General features: G+C 38.7%; 1 protein-coding gene across 1 annotated transcript in view; it reads right to left on the reverse strand.

Moving 5' to 3' along the window:
- LOC107048418 (transcription factor collier) overlaps nt 1-7,616 on the reverse strand; it is a 116,702-nt gene extending 109,086 nt beyond the window's left edge. The window contains exon 1 of the mRNA XM_015271576.1: nt 7,374-7,616. Within this exon, the coding sequence (XP_015127062.1) occupies nt 7,374-7,444 (71 nt within the window). The 5' untranslated portion in view covers nt 7,445-7,616. The remainder of the gene's footprint in view (nt 1-7,373) is intronic.
- Nucleotides 7,617-12,359: the final 4,743 nt, after the last annotated feature.

Consider the following 12,359-nt stretch of genomic DNA (forward strand, 5'->3'; position numbering starts at 1 on the left):
CTGGGGGGGGGGGAATAATGGGATTTTTGTGATTTCTTTGGATTCGAAAATGGAAATTGAGAAGGACGATTTTTTTTCTCTGGGAGAAATTACTGAAGATGATGATGATGAAGGGGGATAATTGGCAGTTGTCCTTCTGATGGGATAATTTAATTCTCTCATGAAATCCTTGAAATTATTTGAAATCGTAAAATCGCGAAAAAGAATCCCATTCAATCGCATGAAATGAATAATTTAAAGAAATCATTTAAATTCGCTATTTGTTTCGTTGGTTTTTAAGTGGTTCATTCGAATCAAATAAAGCAAATTGTGGATTCGCGAACAAAATATATGAAGAAGGACTTTAAGAGTCGAATTACTCTGCTCCCACGACTTATTCAACCCTTCAAATTTTCATTTTTCAAAAGTTAAAGGACGAAAATCAGATATAGTGACTTGAAATCAGTGAAGTTACATGGAATCATGGAATCAGCGAGTAATCAAAAGGGTCAAAAAGAGAGTCAGTGAGTCAGAGGTGGCATGGGTATTTTCTCTAATCCAATAGTGGTCCCTTTAACGAACTTTAGTGGACGAAAAGATGCAGGAAAATTCGGTGGTGAGTTAATGGTGGAGGAAAACTTGGGAAAATGTTGAGGTCATCATGGAAATGTTGACGAAAAATTACTGAAAAAGTCAAGTGAGGCGAGGGGCGGTTCACTCGTGAAATCACTGTGTCACTCTGGATTGAAATCACATGAAGTCAGTCGAAGTCGAATGAAGTCAGTGAAGTCATGGGATTCAATCGATTTCAGGTGATTTCGGAGGAAATCACATACAATGACTTGTAATCAGTGAAATAACATGGAATCATGGAATCAGCGAGTAATCAGAAGCGTCAAAGGGTCGTAAGGATCAAACGGGAGAGGCGAGCAAAACGAGCCTGAGGGTCAAATGACTCTGCCCGCCTCTGCCGCCTGACCCTCATGACCATTTGACCCTTCCGACAATCACCCTCAGTAGCCCTCACTCTATTGCGCAAACAGATAAAACGCAAAAATTAAAATCGCTTGAAATCCCTGAAGCCATTTGAAATCGCGAAATCGCTAAAAAAAACACTTTTCATGGAATCATTTAAAAGTGAACAAATTGAATTCCAATAAAAAAATGTAATAAATACTCAATTACTCAAATAATGCATAAAAAAACAAAATGATGAATGAAAATTGCCCCCACGTAGTCCGAGTGCAGACTCATACGGAAGTAAAATAAATTCTCAATTTCATATTCACAGGGATTATATTCGGATACATTACACATTGCTCATTATCTTCGAATGCATTATAAATCGCGCTCGGGAAGGGGTTCCGGGGGTTATGTGGGACGTAAATAGCGGTAGGTTTTCCGGTTAACGCGTAATAACTATAACGCCATGCGAAAAGATGTATATGTGGGTATTGTGTACTGGCGTGCGCGAGCCTCAGTCGATTTATTGTAATTCTCCTCCCGCGATTGCTTTTGCCCAACAATTGGTGTATTAGTGTCAGTAAATACGCATGGGTCGGGTTAAATACATATTTTTCCACTATGAGAAAAAATGGCTTGACGATGAAAACGGAAAATTGGGTTCGTGTTTATTCGAACTAAATATTGAGTGAGACGTATCATGAATTATTTTGTGAAAAATTTTCAATATTTTGTGATGATTCAGAACAAATATATAACGCTTTCAATGACGTGAAGTTGACTGCGGGGTGCCGGCAAATATTTGATTTACTGTCAACTACATATGGATATTTTAAGTCAAGATGATTTCAATAATTTATTGAACAGTATTTTAAACGATTTTAAATTTTGCACTCTATCCATTTGAGCAATACAGTGCGGGCGATCGAGAATAATTATTGGAAGGGTCAAACGGTCATGAGGGTCAGACGGAAGAAACGGGCAGAGTCATTTGACCCTCAGGCTCGTGTTGCTTGTCTCTCCCGTTTGACCCTTATGACCCTTTGACGGTTCTGATTACTCGCTGATTCCATGATTCCATGTTATTTCAGAAGTGATTGTATGTGAGTTCCTCCGAAATCACCTGAAATCGATTGAATCCCATAACTTCACTGATTTCATTCGACTTCGACTGACTTCACGTGATTTCAATCCAGAGTGACACAGTGATTTCACGATAACATTTCCATGATAACCTCACTATTTGCCCAAATTTTCCTCCACCATTAACTCACCACCGAATTTTCACCGAACTTCACTGATTTCAAGTCATTGCATGTGATTTTCGTCCTTTAATTTTTGCAAAATGTGAGTTTGAAGGGTTGAATAATTTGTGAGGGCGGAGTAATTTGACCCTTAGGGTCATTATTTACATGTTTTGGTTACGAATTAACAGTTTGCTTCATTTGAGTCGAATAAATCATTTTAAAACCGTTGAAACCAATAGACAATTTCAATGATTTTTTTAAAGTGTAGATTTCATGCGATTGGATTTTTTTTGCGATTTTACGATTTAAATTGATTGGAAAGCTCGTGTTGCTCGTCTCTTCCGTTTGACCCTTATGACCCTTTGCCGGTTCTGATTACTCGCTGATTCCATGTTATTTCACTGATTGCAAGTGATTGTATGTGATTTCTTCCGAAATCACCTGAAATCGATTGAATCCCATGACTTCACTGATTTCATTCGACTTCGACTGACTTCACGTGATTTCAATCCAGAGTGACACAGTGATTTCACGAGTGCACAGCCCCTCTCCTCACTTGACTTTTTCAGTAATTTTTTCTCAACATTTCCATGATAACCTCACTATTTCCCCAAATTTTCCTCCACCATTAACTCACCACCGAATTTTCACCGAACTTCACTGATTTCAAGTCATTGCATGTGATTTTCGTCCTTTAATTTTTGCAAAATGTGAGTTTGAAGGGTTGAATAATTTGTGAGGGCGGAGTAATTTGACCCTTAGGGTCATTATTTACATGTTTTGGTTACGAATTAACAGTTTGCTTCATTTGAGTCGAATAAATCATTTTAAAACCGTTGAAACCAATAGACAATTTCAATGATTTTTTTAAAGTGTAGATTTCATGCGATTGGATTTTTTTTGCGATTTTACGATTTAAATTGATTGGAAAGCTCGTGTTGCTCGTCTCTTCCGTTTGACCCTTATGACCCTTTGCCGGTTCTGATTACTCGCTGATTCCATGTTATTTCACTGATTGCAAGTGATTGTATGTGATTTCTTCCGAAATCACCTGAAATCGATTGAATCCCATGACTTCACTGATTTCATTCGACTTCGACTGACTTCACGTGATTTCAATCCAGAGTGACACAGTGATTTCACGAGTGCACAGCCCCTCTCCTCACTTGACTTTTTCAGTAATTTTTTCTCAACATTTCCATGATAACCTCACTATTTCCCCAAATTTTCCTCCACCATTAACTCACCACCGAATTTTCACCGAACTTCACTGATTTCAAGTCATTGCATGTGATTTTCGTCCTTTAATTTTTGCAAAATGTGAGTTTGAAGGGTTGAATAATTTGTGGGGGCGGAGTAATTTGACCCTTAGGGTCGTTATTTAAATATTTTGGTTACGAATTAACAGTTTGCTTCATTTGAGTCGAATAAATCATTTTAAAACCGTTGAAACCAATAGACAATTTCAATGATTTTTTTAAAGTGTAGATTTCATGGGATTGGATTTTTTTTGCGATTTCACGATTTAAATTGATTGAAAGGCTCGTGTTGCTCGTCTCTTCCGTTTGACCCTTATGACCCTTTGCCGGTTCTGATTACTCGCTGATTCCATGATTCCATGTTATTTCACTGATTACAAGTGATTGTATGTGATTTCTTCCGAAATCACCTGAAATCGATTGAATCCCATGACTTCACTAATTTCATTCGACTTCGACTGACTTCACGTGATTTCAATCCAGAGTGACACAGTCATTTCACGAGTGCATAGCCCCTCGCCTCACTTGACTTTTTCAGTAATTTTTCCTCAAGATTTCCATGATAACCTCACTATTTCCCCAAATTTTTTTCCACCATTAACTCACCACTGAATTTTCCCACATCTTTTCGCCCACTAAAGTTCGTTAAAGGGACCACCACTATTGGATTAGAGAAAATACCCATGCCACCTCTGACTCACTGACTCTCTCGGTTTACCTTCGGGTTTTCCCGTGGTATTTGCACGCCTCGCGTCGTTTGCACGTCGTACAAATCCGTTAAGCGAAGCGGCGCAATAAACCGCGGTTTATTGTTCACCCACTGTATGTGTGACTCGTGTTTGTTATACACCCGTGTACACCCGTCATGGACACACCAAACACCCGTGAAAAACCACCCCCACACCCCCGCGAGGAGATAGAAAACCGTAACATTTATTTTCATTTTATACTTGACAATGAACGACGAGGGCGTTTAAAACCGTCGCATAAAAATCTATAACAATATCTTTCGCCGCGGGGACCCACGCTCGCTTGAGCATTCTCCCACCGCTGCACGCTACTCTCTATCTTTACTATCTTCTTTTCATGGCTCTTTATAACTCCGTAACTACGTATTTATGCTTCATGAAAATTCAATCTCGCCTGCATTTATTTTCGTTGTTTGACTTGGATCATTTTTTCATGATGACGAGGGGGAATTAAATGTCTTTGAAATGAACATTTTTCTTGATTTAATCCTTCGGTGGGATCATTTTTCTAGGGGGGCAGTGGTAGAGACCAATGCGCTGTCCGACGGCACGAGCATATGCTCGGTATTTCCTCGAGAGGTGAAATGTTCTCTCAATTTATGAACTTTTTTGGGAGTTTTGCACCCGGAGAGATGACGTATTTGAATGGAAAAAAAATGTTTGAAATTTTATTATTTATTTCAGTATTATTTTGGCCGGAAGTCAGTGAACTTGTTTATTTGTTTCAGTGGGAAATGAATAAGTCTTTCGTTTCTAATAAATCATGAACATTTTTAATATTTAAAAAACTATTTATTGGACGTCAATAAATATGCGGATAAAATGGAATTGAAGACTGAATGAAAGCTTTTTTACTTTGTTATTTACTTGATTGAAATAAATTATTCGTTGATTTATTGATTTTAGATGAATTTGTTTGAGATGGAAATTTCAATGAGTTGTCTAATAAATTTGAAGGTTTATGTAACATAAAGAATTTATTTTTTTAGCATGGGAAATGGATAAAAAAATCACCTGTTTTGTTTCAATAATTTTTAGTTTTCCAAACAGATCATCATTCAGCGTCAATATCTCCTGGGGAAATGATGCGATTTAGATGAATCATGTCTCATTTGAAAGGTTGATAAATGAGTGAAAATGAAAAACAAATCGAGAGATTTCACTCAGCCGTTGCCGAGTTATTGACGATTCAAGAATGTCCATTTGCCCCATTTTTTCAATGAATCTTTTCCTTTTTTTTAAATTTAGTACTGAAGGGAATTTTCAAGCTGATCTGAACAAAAAAAACCCTCGAGGAAAATTTCTGTCATAAATATACATCAGAAAAAAATGACGGCGCTGTGTCAGCAAGAATATAATCGAACCTAAACTTTGTCACTTCTTTATTTACTAGATTCAAATACTTTATTTACTCTAACCGAATTTTTTTGAGCCAAAAATTTCAATGCTGATGTCTAATAAATTTAGTTATTTATTCAACATAATGATTTTTTTCTCAGTCCGCGAAAAAAATTTAAAAAAATCAGTGGTTTTTGTTCGATAATTTAACATTTTTTTAGACAGACTATCTTTGATCGTCAGTATCTCCTGACTAAATGATGCGATTTTAATGAATCATGCCTCATTTTAAAGCCCAAAAATTACTTTGAGAATGAAAGAAAACTTCGGAAATTTCACTCAGCCGTTCCGAATTTATCAGCATTTTGAAACGGTCCATTTGACTCCACTCTACCGTATTTCCAGAGACGCTATTTAAATTGAAATAATTTTTCCTTCCCTCTGCGTGAAAAAAATTCCTCAGGTGCAGTTCCCTTGGTACTTCGTTATTTATCTGATTCAACCACATTATTGACTCTAAACAAATTTATTTCAGCCAAAAACTTCAATGGAAAATTGTAAAAAATTCGGTTATTTATTTAGCAAATAATTTTTTTTCTCAAAATGCGAAATGGATGAAAAATCATCTGTTTGTTCCAACAATTTTTAATTTCCCACACAACTCCCGACCAAATGATGCGATTTTCATAAATCACATCTCATTTCAAAGCCCAAAACTTACTTTGTGATTCAAACAAACCCCGAGTAAGTTCACTCAGCCATTCCGAAGTTATCAACAATTTCAAGCGGTCCATTTAACCCCACTCTCCCCTACTTCAAGAGACGCTGTTGAAATTCAAATAATTTTTCCTTTACTCAACGTGAAATCCTCTCCGCCATCAACATTTCAAGAAAAAAACTCAAGTGCAATTTCTTTGTTACTTCGTTATTTATCTGATTGAACCACATAATTTACTCTAAACAAATTTATTTCAGCCAAAAACTTCAATGGAAAAATATAAAAAATTCGGTTATTTATTTAGCAAATAATTTTTTTTCTCAAAATGCGAAATGGATGAAAAATCATCTGTTTGTTCCAACAATTTTTAATTTCCCACACAACTCCCGACCAAATGATGCGATTTTCATAAATCACATCTCATTTCAAAGCCCAAAACTTACTTTGTGATTCAAACAAACCCCGAGTAAGTTCACTCAGCCATTCCGAAGTTATCAACAATTTCAAGCGGTCCATTTAACCCCACTCTCCCCTACTTCAAGAGACGCTGTTGAAATTCAAATAATTTTTCCTTTACTCAACGTGAAATCCTCTCCGCCATCAACATTTCAAGAAAAAAACTCAAGTGCAATTTCTTTGTTACTTCGTTATTTATCTGATTGAACCACATAATTTACTCTAAACAAATTTATTTCAGCCAAAAACTTCAATGGAAAAATATAAAAAATTCGGTTATTTATTTAGCAAATAATTTTTTTTCTCAAAATGCGAAATGGATGAAAAATCATCTGTTTGTTCCAACAATTTTTAATTTCCCACACAACTCCCGACCAAATGATGCGATTTTCATAAATCACATCTCATTTCAAAGCCCAAAACTTACTTTGTGATTCAAACAAACCCCGAGTAAGTTCACTCAGCCATTCCGAAGTTATCAACATTTTCAAGCGGTCCATTTAACCCCACTCTCCCCTACTTCAAGAGACGCTGTTGAAATTCAAACAATTTTTCCTTTACTCAACGTGAAATCCTCCCCGCCGTCAACATTTCAAGAAGAAAACCCATTGCCATTCCCTCAGTCGCAATTTTCCCGATAAATATTCATAAAAAAAAAACTTACGACGCTGTGTCAGCAAGAGCAGGCTGTGGCCAAGCACGTGGTACAGGCTCCTCCTTGAGTATTTGCCTCATGTCCTGTGGTGCAAAAACAAGTGGTGCACGGGGATGATGATGCGGAGGTGGTGGTGGTGGTGCAACACTCGCCCCATACAATTTTCTTCCCCAGTGTCCCTCGAGTTCCACAGGACTTCCACCGCCAGTTGTTGCTCCGGCGCCACCACCAGCACCCAATCCCAACCATGGTGACCCCCCAGCACCCACGATAGTGGAGCTGGGCAGGAGACCGCTCCACTCGTCGGAGCGCGTGGTGAGGCCGTTGAGCCAACAATTGGCCTAGCCCGTGCCCCAATGTCCTCTCAATACTATTCAATGACAATTGATCACCATTCGATTGTTTACGATTGTATATCACTGAATCAATGGTGCCGGACGCTCAAGTAACGCCAAAAACGTTCGGATCACACGGATTCACTTTCGCCGCGTCACGACACTGTCAACACGCGCCGCATCAACTGTGTTTACACGCGCGTTCCGCCGTTTATTTTCACTTGCACTATTTTTCTCTTCCCGTCAATGTTGATGGAAAGGTCACCTTGGGGATCACAAACTCATAGAGTTGACGAGTTTTTGCCGGAGAATTTGTTTAAATATCACTTGAGAGTCATCACTCTCGCCGGCACTCGGTAACACCGACGCGTTTTAACGTCCGGAACGATATTTCGTGGTGAGGGCGGAGTGATTTCTCCTGTGGACCGTTGGTGCTCTCAGTCTCAATGTCCCCAGCCGCGCGTTGCTTCCCGTTACGGCGCCGCTTGTCGAATGTGTCACGGCTAGTGGCAACGGCATGCACGGGGGTCCCACGGGGTCGGGATCGCCGAGGTGAGTGGGCGGGGCCGGGCCGAGATGACTGCGCAGCATCGTTCCGGCGGAAACGGTCACGTCCACCTGATGCGGAGCCAATGGGATTCGCCGCGCTCAGCCAATCCCGCCGGCGGATGGGGGGGAGGACACGCCCATTTTTCGGTGGCGGAGACGGTGGCGCTGCGACGGGGGAACTGGGAGACTGGCATTACGGCTCCTGCCGGGCGGACGGGCGGATGCTGCGGAATCTCGCTCCCATGATTTTTCTGGAAATTTTCGGGTTTCGGGGAGAATTCCGGGATGATGATGGCTGGGGGTGATGATTCTGTGGGTGGGATGGATTGAGAAAACTTTTTCAGAGGGTAACGTTTTTTTTGCGCGGCCAGGGTGGCGGTGAGGGAAGATTTCGGGAGAGCTTCCCGACAAGTTGCATGGGATCTGCTCGATAAAAAATATCTTATGGATAACAATTTAGAATATTAAAGTATTTTTTACAATTTGACACAACTTCTTCAATCATCAAATTTGTTAAGTAATTGCGTGCGAACGATTTGAAAAAAATTATGAATAAGTAGTGTCATTAAAATTATATTTTTTATAAATAAATCATTGAAATTTTTTAAACTTTCGAAAACCTTATATTTTTAGGCGCGAAATCGATTTCTTTACGATTCTGAACAAATGATTTTTAGTATGGAAATTTATTGTTTATAGATTATTTATAGAAAATGCTCGTCATTTTAAAAAATTGGAATTTTCAAATTATTTCATCAATCTTCATTCAAAAGTAAACTTTATAATTTTTCTTCAGATTTAAAAAAATATTTTCTAAAGGTTTAATATCGAGATTCAAATTTCGACCTGCAAAGTTTAAATAATAAAATCATTGTAAAATGTCTGGACACTTGGGGTCAAGTGGGACTCAAATGACAGTTCTAATGTTCGACTTCAAAAGTGGAAAATCATGTCATTGTAGAAAAAAGCCAAAGCACTTGGACATCCTTAAGTGATTGAGGAAAAATTACCGGTCTCAACTAAATATATTTCAGTTAATTAGGATGTTTTTCTCAGTGTAGGTGTTTTTCACCCTTCATCCGGGCAAAACGTGCGAAACGAATAGTGAATTTTTCTCCCCTGGAATTTTTCATTCCATCTATCTGCACTAAAAAGACTAGTGTCCGAATTAAGACACTTTAATCCGCTTTTTTAAGGCATTAGTGTCTGTAAATTCAAGTAATTTTTATACGAAAAGACGAGTTGGATAAAATTTACCTAGAAAATCGTGGCAAATTTTATTGTACGAAAGGTAATTGGAGCAAAATGTAACTCAATGAAAAAATACCTGTTGGTGGAGGATATTTTATGATTAATTCGGTAAAAACAACACTTCTATGAATGCAAAAATTAGGTCAGGAGAATTAGAGACGCAATATATAGAGCAAACACCTGACATTCGTCGGAGAATTCTTATAAATTGAGACACAAAAATGACAATTATGACACTGCGTCAACTTTTTCAAGATTTTTTTTTGATAAATGGATTGACAAGGTGGACAATGAGACGAGACGTCAATGGCGTCTTGATTTCAAACGCCAATGACGAGTATTCAGTGGCTGTGATTGGGTATTGCGCCACCTCGCGGTGGCGTTCCGGTACCCAAGTGCCCACAACCCTGACGATTAGTAGCTGATAACCAACAATAGTCAATATTTTTGAAATACACAGACAGAAAAGTTGAATAAAAATTACCTAGAAATTCGTGGCGAATTATTACTGTGCGAAAGATAATCGCGGAGCAAAATGTAGTTCAATGAAAAGAAACCTGTCTGTGGAGGATATTTTATGTTCACCGGGACAATTTTTATGGAATACAAGATCAATTTTACAGTTTCAGCACAAATGATCCTCACGTTGACTAAATTTTCGGGGCCAACGGAGAAAAATTCACTATTTGTCTCGCACTTTTTGCCCCGATACAGGGTAAAAAGATTATTCGACTTGTTTGGTCATTTTTCACCAATTTTTCTCTCCGTGCAGATCAATTTTCCATCCGCGACTTGAGCAATTCATAAATGGGAAAGGGTCATGTAACCACCGAATACGGTACGAGCTCCAATCAATGTTATGTTTTTCTCCCATCGAACAGCAAGCATGTTCCACCTCCTGGACACAACATGAAACCTACCCATTTAAGTAATTGTTACGTTTTTTACCTACATCAGTCTGCTCTCCCCTGCCGGGTTTCTCACCTTAAACGTTTCTGGATAGTGTCCCGATCATGACAGACGCATCGGATGTTGCCCACAAAACACCTTGCTTCTCCAATCTAACTTTTTGTCGCAATCATAGCCTTTACGATGAAATCCCAGATCGTCCGGTTATTTGTTGCTTATCATCGGGACAATGATTGCTTGATAAATTGGTTCATGTCTCTCTGGAGTTTTCTGCAGCGAATTGCTGCTGAAGTGACCTCGATGCTACGGCGCACAGCTTTTTCCACAGTCTTGGATTTTCCTTCGCGACTGGAAAGAAGAAAAAAAGTTTTTACACTAGAAAAAATGGGGTTTGAACTTCCAACATTTTTATTACGAGAAATCGAGTCGTGTTTAGTGTAAAAAATTAAAAGAAAAAGTTGAGACATTCTAAAAACGCAAACAAGCCTTTCGATTTTAATAAATAAACGATAATAAACTTTAAACTCGACTGCAATAAAAATTAGAGTGAAGGCCTTCGCCTGGCGCGGCCTGAGTTCATGAAAATCCACAAAATAATATTCTTATTCGATAATGATACTAATTCTGATGGGCGCCAGTTAGTTTAACGTCAACTAACAGCAATTAATCGACTCAGCTTAGGGAGTGGAAGTTGGAAGACCCAAAGAAATAGATTTCGACTGAGAGAGAAAGGAGAAATGATGGATAAATACTACGATAAATAATTACCCACAGTTATGTCAAGAATTCTCTTCATGTATTGCTCAGCAAAGTCCTCGGAAATCGACTCTTTCCACACAATAAACAATAATTAAATATATAATACGAGATAGACACAGTAATTATATTAGATTGTTACAGTTCTATACACGTGAGTGCGAGGAGCTATTCACAGGCGTTATCGTCGTGTCACTCGCTGATGTAATCAATCGTAATCACATGATTACCATATTTGTAATCAAGTTTTGGTAATCAAGTGGTAATCATTGATTATCACTGCAATCACTTGTAATCAGTGTAATCTTTCGTAGTTGCTTCTAGTGAGACCGTGAATTTTGTTTTTGAATTTTCGAGCGCGTCATTTCTACCAACGATAAGTCTTGGAGACCCCTGGTTCAAATTTTCTTGGAATCCCAGATGTTTATGGTTCATAACCTTGCATAGCCAATGCGTTTTGCACAGAGCATTTGTCCGTAGAAAATTGATTCAACAGAGTTAAAATTTCTTCTTATTCTGGAGAACCAACGACTGAATTATCTCTGAATTATCTGCTGGTAAGTTTCATTCCCCATCAATGGTAGATATTCAGTAAATTTATTTTGCTGATAGCACTTATAAATGCCCAAATTTTTAGATGGAGTCATGGAGACTGCATTCCTCTGTTCTAATCCCCGCCCCTCCTTCCTCATTTCTTTGCAGGTTCTAATAATTAATTATTCCCTCAATTCATATTTAATAAGAGGCCATTTTTTGTGATTTCAATGGTTACAGATGTTTGGTAATCACAGAATGTAATCGACGAAATCATTTGTAATCATGTAATCACATTCTGTGCTCTTGTTAATCACGGTTATCACATAGGCAATGGTAATCAGTGTAATCACTCCCGTAATCCTGGGTAATCGATTACATTTTGTAATTGCGGTGTCACCCAATCCCTCTGTGAATAGCCCCTCGTGTGATTGCTGTTGGGACCGGAGTGTCTCGGCGGGCCTTAGGCCACCTGTTGCGCGACCATTAATCAATAATTTGGCGCCTGCGCCCTAAGTGTCGTCCAAATTCCTTGGCGCACGTAATTCAAATGCGAAGTTTGTAATTACATTCATTAAACTAGGGGGCTTCGCCCCCTGCTCGCTTCGCTCGCTCCCCCCCAATCCAACTGTCAGCCTCCCCACCGCGTTTGACCCTGGGA

Source organism: Diachasma alloeum, unplaced genomic scaffold, assembly GCF_001412515.2.
Source record: "Diachasma alloeum isolate Michigan unplaced genomic scaffold, Dall2.0 Dall_scaffold_00192, whole genome shotgun sequence".
NCBI lineage: Eukaryota > Metazoa > Arthropoda > Insecta > Hymenoptera > Braconidae > Diachasma > Diachasma alloeum.